General features: G+C 36.0%; 1 protein-coding gene across 4 annotated transcripts in view; it reads right to left on the bottom strand.

Moving 5' to 3' along the window:
- LOC102257980 (probable ATP-dependent RNA helicase DDX60) overlaps nucleotides 1-13,231 on the bottom strand; it is a 98,671-nt gene that overhangs the window by 62,154 nt on the left and 23,286 nt on the right. For all 4 annotated transcript variants that reach the window (XM_014535223.1, XM_014535221.1, XM_014535220.1 and 1 more), the window contains 6 exons: nucleotides 12,435-12,540; nucleotides 11,632-11,747; nucleotides 9,861-10,021; nucleotides 3,701-3,959; nucleotides 1,812-1,978; nucleotides 1,120-1,278 (listed from right to left, as the gene is read on the bottom strand). In XM_014535223.1, coding sequence (XP_014390709.1) covers nucleotides 1,120-1,278; nucleotides 1,812-1,978; nucleotides 3,701-3,959; nucleotides 9,861-10,021; nucleotides 11,632-11,747; nucleotides 12,435-12,540 — 968 coding nt within the window. The remainder of the gene's footprint in view (nucleotides 1-1,119; nucleotides 1,279-1,811; nucleotides 1,979-3,700; nucleotides 3,960-9,860; nucleotides 10,022-11,631; nucleotides 11,748-12,434; nucleotides 12,541-13,231) is intronic.

Genomic DNA, 13,231 nt, shown 5'->3' on the forward strand with positions numbered 1-13,231 from the left:
GAAAGGGGTATTAAAAATAAATTAATTTAAAATAAATAAATAAGAACCATTACAAGTAAAAAAAACTTGGAGCCCACAATTATGACTAGTGTAAAGTTATCCTATATTAAAAGGAACCATGGGAGATTAAATTTTCTTGGAGAATTAGAGCATAATATGTACTACTATCTAGGCTCTGACTGTGAAATCTATGTGTAGAAAAAAATGCCTAAGACTCAGAAATGTAAACCTAAAGTCATCAGTGTAGGCAGACTGTAAGCCACTGTGGGGTAGGACTAGGTCTTGGGGTTGACTGCAATCTTGGTGCTGAATAAAGTCTCTCATTTCATTCTGAATTCCTTTGATTTTCCAAAGCAAAATCCTTGGGGCACCCCCCCTTAGAGATAAAATTTTTCATTTTGGTGCTAAGTTTTTAAAAAAAGCCAACACCTAATTGTTCCAGAAAGGAAATGCAATGTAAAATAAAAGTAAACATTTCTGATATCTTCCACAAAAATAAACAACAACAAAAAGATGAAGTCAGATTCTGAATAGGACAGTCCATTAGATTGAAACTATGTAATTGCACTTTTGTAGGTAAACATGTTGAATTTATTAGAAATTTTATACTGTTTAGTCTATGAAGAAACACACCATGTCATTCCAAATTTTATACCCATTAATACTAATTTTACACTTATTTGTAGAAGAATAGCTATTATGGTAACAGATGAGGCATGTAAATATATAAACACTTGTCTACACAGTTTAATGTACCAAATTTCTCTGTGCACAATTTATAGATTTACATATTAAATCCTACTGACAAAGGGAAAACTTGGAGGCTGCTCCATAATGATACAACTGAATGACACACAACTTCAAAAATACGCATGTGAACTCATCAGAGTACCTCCAAGGCAATGGTCTAGTAATAAAAAATGAACAAAATAAAAATTTCACTTTCTTTAGGTTGAAAAAAGTCTACACTTGACATTCCCAATAACAAAATAATTTTAAATGATATGACTCAATATTAAGAAGTTAATGACAAATATAATAGGTAGCGCCACAATAATGAAAAGATCCTCAGATCAAATTTAATAATAAATACAAAGGCCTGTTTCATTCAGTCATTACCTGCCATGTGTCAGGAATAAAATCATGAACTCTGGGATCTGGATCTTTTCTCTCATCTCGTAGCAAAAAATGGCCCATATATTGTAGTTGAAACCGAACAGGCCCAATGCCAATTGAATATTTATTCTTTTTCTTCTCCTTTATGCCATCTTCTGCAACCTACATTATTTTAAAAGTTCATTTGAAAGTGATTTTAAATTATAACATCATTCAAATAATTAAAACATTTATTACTAGCACATTTTATGAGAAAAAATTTAACACTTTTTTAAATTTTGTAATATCTTTGCTGAAGTATTATAGAACCTACTCATCATCTTAACCGTGAGTAAATTAGCAGACATCAAAGTTTTCAAATATCCATCAAGATGTTTGCAGCTACAATCTAGTATATGTAAAGACAATTGAAGAATCCCATTATACTGTTTAAATTTTTTGCTAGAATTAAACATAGGATTAGTTTTACAGGTCTGCATAGATTATCTGGCATTTAATGTTTGTCCAAACACTTGTATAAGCTTTCTAATTCCAGATTACTTCAAATTTGGGCAGATAGGTTGCTAATAATGATTATGAATTCAAAGTAAATATTTTCAGTTAAAAACACCTAGAAGAGGTGATTGTATTTCCAAGACCCTTTATATATACCTAATAATTATTCTATTAAAATGGAACTATTCTGAAAACATTACCTCAGTTGGATTTAAAGAACTTGCCAACTCATCAAATCCTAAATACTTAAGGCATCTGGCTATGAGTTGCCGATCTGCCTCTTGTAAAAATTCTGGGTATTTTTCCATCAAGGAGTGGATCCTTTTCATCATTTGAACAGCTATACTTAAATCTTTTGTGGTTTCACCTTGGCAAAGAACAACACAGTTGTTATAAAGACCACCAAAAACAATAAATTTATGTTATCCAAGAGTAGTCATCCAAGCTATCAATTTGACCTAATTAAATTCACTATCTTAACATTGATGGAGGTTTTGGAACACAAAATACTAAATAAAATAATATTAAAGTGCAACTATACACACGTCATCATCTCTATGGACAAAGTTGAAGAAAAAGAAAAATCTTATAGCTCATGATAGAAATAAGATCACTAAAGTTCAAATTTGTGCAAGTTCTAGGGAACAACAAATATTTTCTCCACCTATTATTTTCACACCTTCTCTACTGTGTTCAAAGAAAAATATTCGGATGACTTTAAATACCTAGTTAAAAACTTAGCAACATTTATTGAGGTCTGCTCTTGACCACAAATAAGTATTTGGCATAATCAATGGAGCCGCTCAATTCAATCAGCCTAATACACCTGCCAGAAGAGACTTTGCTAATTCCTCTTTGTTGCTTTATAGTCGTGCACATATAATCTTTTTGCACCACTGCTCATCTTTCCATACTTACCATTTTAAGGCTGTCTTTGATTCTACCTGTCTTCTAATCAACCTATATTCAACAAATATTACCAAACACCTACTAAATGCTATAAGAAGCTACAAAAGAAATTTAGTATGTTATTATTCTTATTCTCCAGGAGGGTAAGCCACTGTTCATTCTGATTTCTCTTACAACATGTTGGTTTGGGAGAAACACCTAAGCCAAGTCTCAGGTTTTCCACTGTAATGGAATCCACAGTGAAAGGATGACTTTGCTAGAGCAGATTGAAGTTAGTAGAATGAGAGTGTGGGGAATAAAGAACCTGGTGACCCTGTGTTAAGCGGATTCAAGTGCGGAGAACCTCAAGAAGGACAACAATTAACTTTACTCAGAACAATTGTCAGTTTGGAGATATGGCACATGATCATTTCAAGGGCTATCAGTTTACATATCTCTACCCAGTCTTATTTCTCCTTTATCTTCCTCTTCCCATCTGTTCTTTTCTTTTCTATTATCTATTATAGAAATTGCAAAGCAGAGTGCATGGAACTACAGAAACTTCTGGAAGAACTCAGTAAGATAATAAACATGATCCCAATTTTACCCAAAAAGAAAATGTTCCTATTTCAGATCTCAAAGATGAATGACAGATTCTCCCAGGGTGCCTCATCATCTTTGTGGGTTCCCTTAATCATTCCTACAACTTTGTAATTTCTTCAAACCTCTCTTTGATTTTAATTTGTTTATGAATGTGCTGAATATTTGCTACTGGGACCCTGTCTGAGATTTTGTTGTTCATTGATAAAATAGAGCAGCGGTTCTCAACCTGTTTGTCGCGACCCCTTTGGGGATTGAACGACCCTTTCACAGGGGTCACCTAAATACATCCTGCATATCAGATATTTACATTATGATTCATAACAGTAGCAAAATTACAGTTATGAAGTAGCAACGAAAATAATTTTATGGCTGGGGGTCACCACAACATGAGGAACTGTATTAAAGGGCCGCGGCATTAGGAAGGTTGAGAACCACTGAAATAGAGGGAAGAATACTTGGAGGAATTTTGTAAGGATAAAATCAGATAATGGGTCTAAAGCTTCTAACACAAATTTCCACTTGATAAGTGACAGCTATCATCATTCTATTTTTTATTAATTCTCCAATTCATCAAAATAAAAAACATAGAATCATATACCTTTAACTTGGCTTCTACAATGTTCTTTCCATGCTTTCAAGCAGGCAGTTAACCCTACCATTTCAACTTGATATTTCACCAAGTTACTTTTACATGATTTCAAAAAACCTTCCAGGTTCTGTATTCCAGAGTTTAAATTCTCTTTCATTTCCTCCTCAATGGAGTGTGACAGAACACTCCACTTATTCTCTTCTTTTTGTTCTTCCTTGGCAAGTAATCTCTTCCTATTCTCTCTAGTAATTATTTCAGCCTTTGTCTCCTGCCCAAAAAAGAAAAGAAACATATCATGAATCAAGTTGGAAATATTCCAATATTTCATGAATGAGACAATATTCTTAAGTGTATATTAGTTTTTTGGACCATCATCCCATTCTTGAATAGGCGCAATTTTAGTCTGTGTCTGTTTCTTAAAATTAAAGCCTCTTGTAATTGAAAACTTATGACATTTTAATTTAATGAGTATAAAGATTAGGTGATTTTCTAGGTTTATGAGTTATCTATATTATAAATAAGAGTAAATATAACAAAATCAGAAACACCAGGGCACTATTTTTTTCACGTATTCATGCACTGGTTCCTGCTGCTATCTCTAGAATTGGTTCCCTCTTGCATTCCTCCATGGTCACCTACTTGTCCCTCAAGATATTTCTTCCATGAAGCCTTTCCTAATTCTCTTAAGATTAAGTCATGTATTCCTCCTCTTCCTGGGCATCTATCAAAGCACTCATCACATGTATTGTAGCTGTGATTTCGTTTGTCATACTTCCTCTCTAGTTTAATGTCCTTGAAACTGAGTTGTCTAGATGTTACAAGTCAAAATATTTAGTTTATAATATTTGATGAATGAATGAGGAATATAAAGAAAACAACGGAAAGGAGTGGGAAAAAGCAGCAACATAAGTACAACTGATTTGCGCTATCTAGATATGCATTTCCAATTGACTTAAACACAAGATGGAGCCACTTTTAATAGATTTTTACCATTTTGGTTTATTAATATACAAAGGCAAGTTAGATAATTGCTGTATTTGCAAGATAATTCTGACAAATCTTGCACTATTCTGGTCAGTCATGAAATTAATACTTAAACTTTGCCTATAATGAAGTCAATTTTAGTTGCCATCACTTTCTCAGTGTTTAATTCTAATCAATAAATATTGAGGTTTCCCGATGTTTTAATCTTCCAAATGTACTGTCTTGGGTTAACTCAGCATGGTTTTGTCTCAATAGGACAAGGATGTCCCTTGGCTCTTTGCCTTTGAAAATCCTTTTTTCTTGAATATGCAGATTTATTAAACTGCTGCCAAAAGAGCACACTTATATAGTACTAAGGGTATTTAATTCCCATGAGATTAATTTCTAACAATGCAGAAGAAAAAAAAAGCATGGAATTTTTTTGTCTTTAGAACCTGTACTATGTAATGAGGATTTTTACAAACTTGACATTTTATCACCTCTCAAAAAAAAAAATGAAGAAGGTACATCTTGATAGCCCTAAATGAAGAAAGCTGTAATTGGATGTTCTCATTAATAAAATTGGCTATAAAAAATGTCATCATAACAAATAGAAAAATTATGACCACCTAGTTCGGCTTAGGGAAGCTGCTTTTTTACCATAAGAACAAATGTCCTCATTTCTTCATGGACTTCCTTTTTTAATTTCATCTTTATTGAGACATACTTGGCATATAACACTGTAAGATATTTAAAGTGTACATCCTGGTGATTGATATACATATACATTTTGGAAGGGTTCCCCACATTGAGTCAATTTACCCATTCATCACCTCACGTATTTATTTATGGTTAGAACATTTAACATTTACTTTCCTAGCAAATGTCAATTATATAATACAATGTTATCAACTATAGTCACCATGTTTTACATGAGCTCCTCAGACATTATTTCTTTTAGAACTGAAAGTTTGTACCCTTTTACTAACCTCTCCCTATTTCCTCCAACTCCCAGCCGCTGGCAACTTTTCTACAATCTGTTTCTAGCAGTTTGACTTTTTTTTTTTTTTTTTAGATTTCACATATAAGAATTGTTTGTGTGAAAATGCCATTGGAATTTTGATAGTGATTGTATTGAGTCTTTAGATTGCTTTTGGTAGTATGGACATTTTATTAATACTAATTCTTCTAGTTCATAGGCATGGAATGTCTTTCCATTTCCTTGTTTCTTTTTTAGTTTCTTTTATCAATATCTTATAATTTTCAGTGTACAGTTCTTTCACCTCCTTGGTTAAATTTATTTCTTGGTATTTTATTTTTTTTATTAAATCCTCACCCAAGAATGTTTTTATTGATTTTCTTACTGAGAGGGGGGAGAGAGAGAGAGAGAGAGAGAGAGAGAGAGAGAAAGAGAGATATCAATGTGAGAGAGAAACTTTGATCAGTTGCTTCCTGTGTGCACCTCAACTGAGGATCGAACCTGAAACCTAGGTATGTGCCATGAATAGGAATCAAGCCCACAACCTTTTGATGTATGGGATGACACTCCAACCAATTTAGCAACCTGGCCAGGCCAGTATTTTATTATTTTAAATGAAATTTAAAATGGGACTGTTTTCTTAATTTCTGTTTCTGATAGTTCATTATTAGTGTTTAGAAACGCAATAGATTTATGTATATTGATTTGTACCTGCAACTTTACTGAATTTATTTATTGACTAGAAGCCCATTGCATGAAGATTCGCGCAATAGGCCTTCCTTCCCCTGGCTGCTGGCACTGGTTTTCCTCCGGGACCCAGGCCTTTGGTCCAGCCGCAGAGGAGAAGCCAAGCCTCTTCAGTCTTCAGTCTTCAGTCTTCAGTCTTCAGTCTTCAGTCTTCAGTCTTCAGTCTTCAGTCTTCAGTCTTCAGTCTTCAGTCTTCAGTCTTCAGTCTTCAGTCTTCAGTCTTCAGTCTTCAGTCTTCAGTCTTCAGTCTTCAGTCTTCAGTCTTCAGTCTTCAGTCTTCAGTCTTCAGTCTTCAGTCTTCAGTCTTCAGTCTTCAGTCTTCAGTCTTCAGTCTTCAGTCTTCAGTCTTCAGTCTTCAGTCTTCAGTCTTCAGTCTTCAGTCTTCAGTCTTCAGTCTTCAGTCTTCAGTCTTCAGTCTTCAGTCTTCAGTCTTCAGTCTTCAGTCTTCAGTCTTCAGTCTTCAGTCTTCAGTCTTCAGTCTTCAGTCTTCAGTCTTCAGTCTTCAGTCTTCAGTCTTCAGTCTTCAGTCTTCAGTCTTCAGTCTTCAGTCTTCAGTCTTCAGTCTTCAGTCTTCAGTCTTCAGTCTTCAGTCTTCAGTCTTCAGTCTTCAGTCTTCAGTCTTCAGTCTTCAGTCTTCAGTCTTCAGTCTTCAGTCTTCAGTCTTCAGTCTTCAGTCTTCAGTCTTCAGTCTTCAGTCTTCAGTCTTCAGTCTTCAGTCTTCAGTCTTCAGTCTTCAGTCTTCAGTCTTCAGTCTTCAGTCTTCAGTCTTCAGTCTTCAGTCTTCAGTCTTCAGTCTTCAGTCTTCAGTCTTCAGTCTTCAGTCTTCAGTCTTCAGTCTTCAGTCTTCAGTCTTCAGTCTTCAGTCTTCAGTCTTCAGTCTTCAGTCTTCAGTCTTCAGTCTTCAGTCTTCAGTCTTCAGTCTTCAGTCTTCAGTCTTCAGTCTTCAGTCTTCAGTCTTCAGTCTTCAGTCTTCAGTCTTCAGTCTTCAGTCTTCAGTCTTCAGTCCTCACTCCGGCTGGAGCCTTCAGTCTTCGCTCCATGCCTGCATATGCAAATTAACCGCCATCTTTGTTTGGTTAATTTGCATAGTCACTCTGGTTGGCTGGTGGGCATAACAGAGTGACACCAATTTGCATGTTTCTCTTTGATTAGTGTAGATTCTAACAGTTTTTTGGTGGAGTCTTTGGGGCTTTTACATATACTATCATGTCATCTGCAAAGAGAGACAGTTTTAGTTTTTACTTTTCAATTGGGATGCCTTTATTTCTTTTTCTTGCCTAATTGTTCTAGCTGGACTTAAACTTCCAGTACTATCTATCTACTCTAATAAAAGAGAAACATGCAAATTGGTGTCACTCTGCTATGCCCACCAACCAATCAGAGCGACTTTGCAAATTAACCCAACAAAGATGGCAGTTAACTTGCATACTCAGATGAGGAGCGAAGACTGAAGACTGAAGACTGAAGACTGAAGACTGAAGAGGCCTGGCTTCTCCGCTTCAGTGCTGCAGCGGAGAAGCCAAGCCCCGCTGCTGCCGCAGCAGAGAAGCCAAGCCTCGCTGCAGCCAGAGGAAAGAAGCCTAGCCTCGAGGCTTGGCTTCTCCACTGCGGCCAGATCAAAGGCCTGGGTCCCGGGTGCTGGAGGAAAACCGGTGCCAGCAGCCAGGGGAAGGAAGGCCTATTGCACGAATCTTCGTGCAACGGGCTTCTAGAATATATATAAAAGCCTAAGCGAGTGGCCAACAGGCCGACCAGGCAGTAGCTATGACATGCACTGACAACCAGGGGGCAGATGCTCAACACAGGAGCTGCTGAGCAACAGCAACTTTGCAGAGTGCCCTCTTGCACTCCAGGACCCCTCGGGCAATGTCAGACTGCTGGTTTTGGCCTAATTCCCGCAGACCAGATTGAGGGACCCCACCAGTGCAAGAATCCATGCACCGGGCCTCTAGTTTTGAATAAAAGTGGAAAGAGTAAACTTTCTTGTCTTATTCCTGATCTTAGAGAAAAAGCTTTCAGGTTCGTAACTTTCTCATTATATAATGTCCTTCTTTCTCTCTTATTATAGTCTTTGACCTAACATCTGTTTTCTCTAATGTAAGTATAGCTACCCCTGTTTGTTCGTTTTTTATTTCATTTACATGGAATATCTTCTTTCATCCTTTTACTTTTAGTCTATGTGTCCTTATAGGAGAAGTGAGTCTCTTGTAGAAAGCATATAGTTGGATCTTTTGCTATTATTTATTCAGCTGGTGTATATCTTTTGATAGGATAATTTAGTCCATTTATCTTTAAAATAATTGACAGGTACTGATTTACAATTACCATTTTGTTAAATTTTTTTCTGGCTAATTTTATAATTCCTTTGTTCCTTTTTTCTCTTGTCTTTTCCTATGTGATTTAATAATTTTCTATAATGCTTAGATTTCTATGCTTAGATTTCTTTCTCTTTTGTCTATATATTATATGTTTTAGCTTTGTGGTTACCATTTGGCTTATGCAAAATACATTACATTTATTTACATTATTACACTGTCCACCAGAAGCAGGTTATAGAGATGAGAAGACTGACTGCAAGGCAGCAGTTTTTAAGGAATGAAAATGGATTCAATTTTCAGGGAAAGGATGGGAGATGGGTGTTTTAGTTGGCTGCCTCTGGCTGAGCCCTGGAAGGGATAGCTAGGCAAGTACAGTGCAAGCCTGTTAAGAACTGTGTCTTTGTTTTGTATTGTCTTATGGGTCTTGTGGAAGCAAGCCCCATTGGCATTCAGAGTATATGTCTTGGGGGCCTATTAAAGTTGGGGTACTAAATGTTGGGTCCAAACCCTTCCCTCCTGAGGGAGAGATGAGAATTATGTTTCTTCCTAATTTTACAGGGTGGGGCAAAAGTAGGTTTAAAGTTGTGAATAAGCAAAAATACAGAGTTTATTCCTTTATTATTATTTATTAATAATTGCATTATTTTCCATACAAATAACTAAAAACCTACTTTTGCCCCACCCTGTACGTCACTGTGCCAGGAGTGGGGTTTACTGCAAGAGTTATGTCTCAGCTTCATCTTCCTGTTTTATTGGGGGTTTTTCTCATTCACCCAATGTGTAAGAGTCCATTCAGCTAGCTTCTGGATTTCCTTCAGTGGGAATTTTAAAGGGACTAGCTAAGTGAGGTATAAATTCAGTGTGTCCATGGGAGGAGGTGAGTTCAGCAACCTCTTATATTGCCCTCTTGAACCAGAACTCCCAAAGAGCTAGATAGATTTTTACTGTTATCTCAATGTTTTTACATCCAAGCCTTTAGTTTTATTTTTGTTGATAAATATATATATTTTAGATATGCAGATTAGAGCATCTTAGCAAGTAAATAAAATAATAGGTGACCATACAGTATATAGGCATAGCATTGTATGAAACTACCAGTAACTGAACAAAATAGCTTAAAAAGAGGCAAAAAAAAAAGTAAAATATTTTTTATAGAACCTACATTTGCCTTTTTGGTCTTGGGTTTACTGAAATTCTTCTTTGGCTTGACATCTTGAGTTACAATGAGTTTGGGAGAGACTGATTCTAATGAATTTCCATAAAATCGCTGAAAAACTTGAAACTTTTGCAGAGATTTAAGATAATAAGGATCTCTAGGGTTTCCTGAAAAGGAAAAGACAAAATGTAATACAACTGCATTTCTTCAATGGTATTCTCACTAATTATTCACATCATCCCAATCTAACATGCACTTTCTTTTTGAGTTTGGAACTGTAACTTACTGTTCACTTTTTTTAAAGAGGGGATCTTTAACTCAGACTATCTCTTATCTGTAGAATAATTCCTTACTTTATTTAAAGGATATAAATGATAAAGCATTCTTTCATTATCTACCTCTCAAAACAAATATCAGGATGCAATGACAGATTCTGGGCATTACCTTTGTCATATGTCTTGTGACTAAAGTTAAGAAAAGAAAAGTAGAGGCAGAGTCAAGAAGATAGCCATTTAGGATATTCTGGCTTCTTGCATCACTTAAAGGAAAAATCATTACTCCAAACCATAGTCACAGAATCAAGAGTTTGGCAGCTGAGAAAAACTTACACTATGGTAAAATCTAATAACAGAGGAAATCTTAACAGTCAAGATGTGACATACTCCCTTACCCAAGAAAAAGTACAATACTCAAAGGGAATAACTACACTAATTAGTTTTTCTATGTCTATCTACATATATCAAATCAAACCACTTTGAAGGATGTTAATGGTTCATCTAAAACAGTGGTTCTCAACCTTCCTAATGCCGCAACCCTTTAATATAGTTCCTCATGTTGTGGTGACCCCCAACCATAAAATTATTTTCATTGCTACTTCATAACTATAATTTTGCTGCTGTTATGAATCATAATATAAATATCTGATATGCAGGATGTATATTCATTGTTACAAATCAAACATAATTAAAGCAAAGTGATTAATCACAAAAACAATATGTAATTATATATGTGTTTTCCGATGGTCTTAGGCCCCTGTGAAAGGGTAGTTCGACCTCCAAAGGGGTCGCGACCCACAGGTTGGGGACCCACAGGTTAAGAACTGCTGATCTAAAAGATCACCTTGCATCTCGCAGGATCTTGTTAGTTGTTTATAGCAGGCTGATGACTATTTCATATGAGCATGCTTACTGTGCACACTCCTAGATTCTCCTGAAAGTAAGTTTTGTCAACTTTTGGGGAGGAGGAGTGGGTGTGAGCACAGAAAGGTAAAATGAATTATCCAAGGACACCAGATCCCTAATTCAACCTCTGTTGATGTACTGCTAGTGGTTTTATGGGCCTCCATTTATAGTTCCTACCATCCTAAGCATGAAGGCAGATAAAATGCTGGCACTTGTTACATGCCGTCAATTGGGTGGTGTGAAAGCAAATGCAATTGCTTGAAAGACTATGGCCTCAATATTTTTGACATTAAGGAATACACAGAATTCTTCAATTATAAATTGTCTTTGCTTAAGACAGCTTCTAACTTTTGTGGGGACAAATGTCATCTTTGTGTACTTCCTCCTAAGACACCTACATACCTATGTACATATGACTGTGAGTAAACGAAATGGGACTCTTCACTACCATCTTTACTGACATTCACCTACATATTTTCTGGACTAGTCTTACTCAAGAAATATAATTTGTGGCACATAATATGCTGATATTTCATTCTGAGATAAAAGAGAATGAAATTGATTTTAGTTTATTTCACCAGAGTCACAGAGCTCACCATTAAAATTGGACTTTGCCCTATCATAATCATCACTAAGGGGTCTGTGAGAATGCCAATGTATAAGTTCATCAAACGCCTTATGTTTAACCAGTGAAGTTACAATCGGATCATCCCTATGAGATAAAAAGAAATATAGTCATATTTTAAAGTACAGACATTCTAATATAACGTAACACAGATTATAATTTGCAATCATTTTTTAAAAAATTATATTCCCCTTTCCTCTTTCTGTGATATGATATAAATAGTTGAACCCAAAAAGCAGTTTATTAGAGGCTTAATAATCCAGAATCCACTTGATGTTTTAAACAGTCCCATCAACATCAACAAATATTAATGAATTCATTAATTAAAAACATGCATCGTGAGTCATTTTACTCTAAGATTAAAACCATGTTGATTTTCACCTAGTATTAATCAAAGGACGTTAATAAATTTTGATATCAAACTCATATGTTTTACAAACACATATTACATCTAATATACTTTAATCCAGTGGTTCTCAACCTTCCTAATGCCGCGACCCTTTAATACAGTTCCTCATGTTGTGGTGACCACCAATTTCATTGTTACAAATTGAACATAATTAAAGCATAGTGATTAATCACAAAAAAATATGAAATTACATATGTTTTCCGATGGTCTTAGGCGACCCCTGTGAAAGGGTCGTTCGACCCCCAAAGGGGTCGCGACCCACAGGTTGAGAACCGCTGCTCTAATCTGTTATAGTTCAAAGAGTCTTTAATGATTAATTATTCTACTCCATACAAGTGTTTATAGGGGCACTTTTGGCCTTATACCTCTTTAGGAAAGGCAAATCTTTCAAAATGTCTCCAACAAATTTATCAACCATCTCAGATGACATTGGAATAAAACCCAAACTGGGCATCTTTTCCTTGGAGGTGTCTGCAAACAAAATATTAAGATAGGGTCAAATGTGAAAATTTCATACAGGACTATTACACATTATTTTCTAAAACTTTACATTAAAAAACATTTTTCATTGATCTTATTCACATTTATTAAATTCCAGGTCTTCCTAGAAAACTATTTCCTGCATTAAAGCATTTTGGAAAACAATAGGATATAAACAAATAGATATCATTTAAGTAGGTAGGTAGGTAGGAAAATATCATACATATCTCATACATGCCACATGCTATCTAATAATAGACAAACATGGTAATTAACTGTACCTCCGACACGCTTCCCATTGCCTAATCAGGGCAATATGCAAATTGACTGCCAACCAAGATGGCGGCCGGCAGCCAGGCAGCTGAAGCGAACAGGAGGCTTGCTTGCTCCAGTGAAGGAGGAAGCCAAGGTTCCCCGCCTGCCGCTGCCGGCCTCTGAGCTGCACTCTAAGAAACAATGTTGCAATTATAGAAGCTAAACAATCCCCAGAAACCTGCTTTCAGCCAGCCGGGCCTCAGAGCTGGAGTTGCAACAGTGTTTCAATTATAGAAGCTAAACAAAGCCCAGATACCTGCTTTCAGCAGCCGAGGTCTCAGAGCTGGAGCCGAGCCTCAGAGCTAAAGCCGGCTCTCAGCTCCAGTGACAGCCATAGAAGGTAAATAAATCCCAGAATAAAAAAAAA

The sequence above is a fragment of the Myotis brandtii genome, unplaced genomic scaffold (assembly GCF_000412655.1).
Source record: "Myotis brandtii unplaced genomic scaffold, ASM41265v1 scaffold14, whole genome shotgun sequence".
NCBI classification, from domain to species: Eukaryota; Metazoa; Chordata; class Mammalia; order Chiroptera; family Vespertilionidae; genus Myotis; species Myotis brandtii.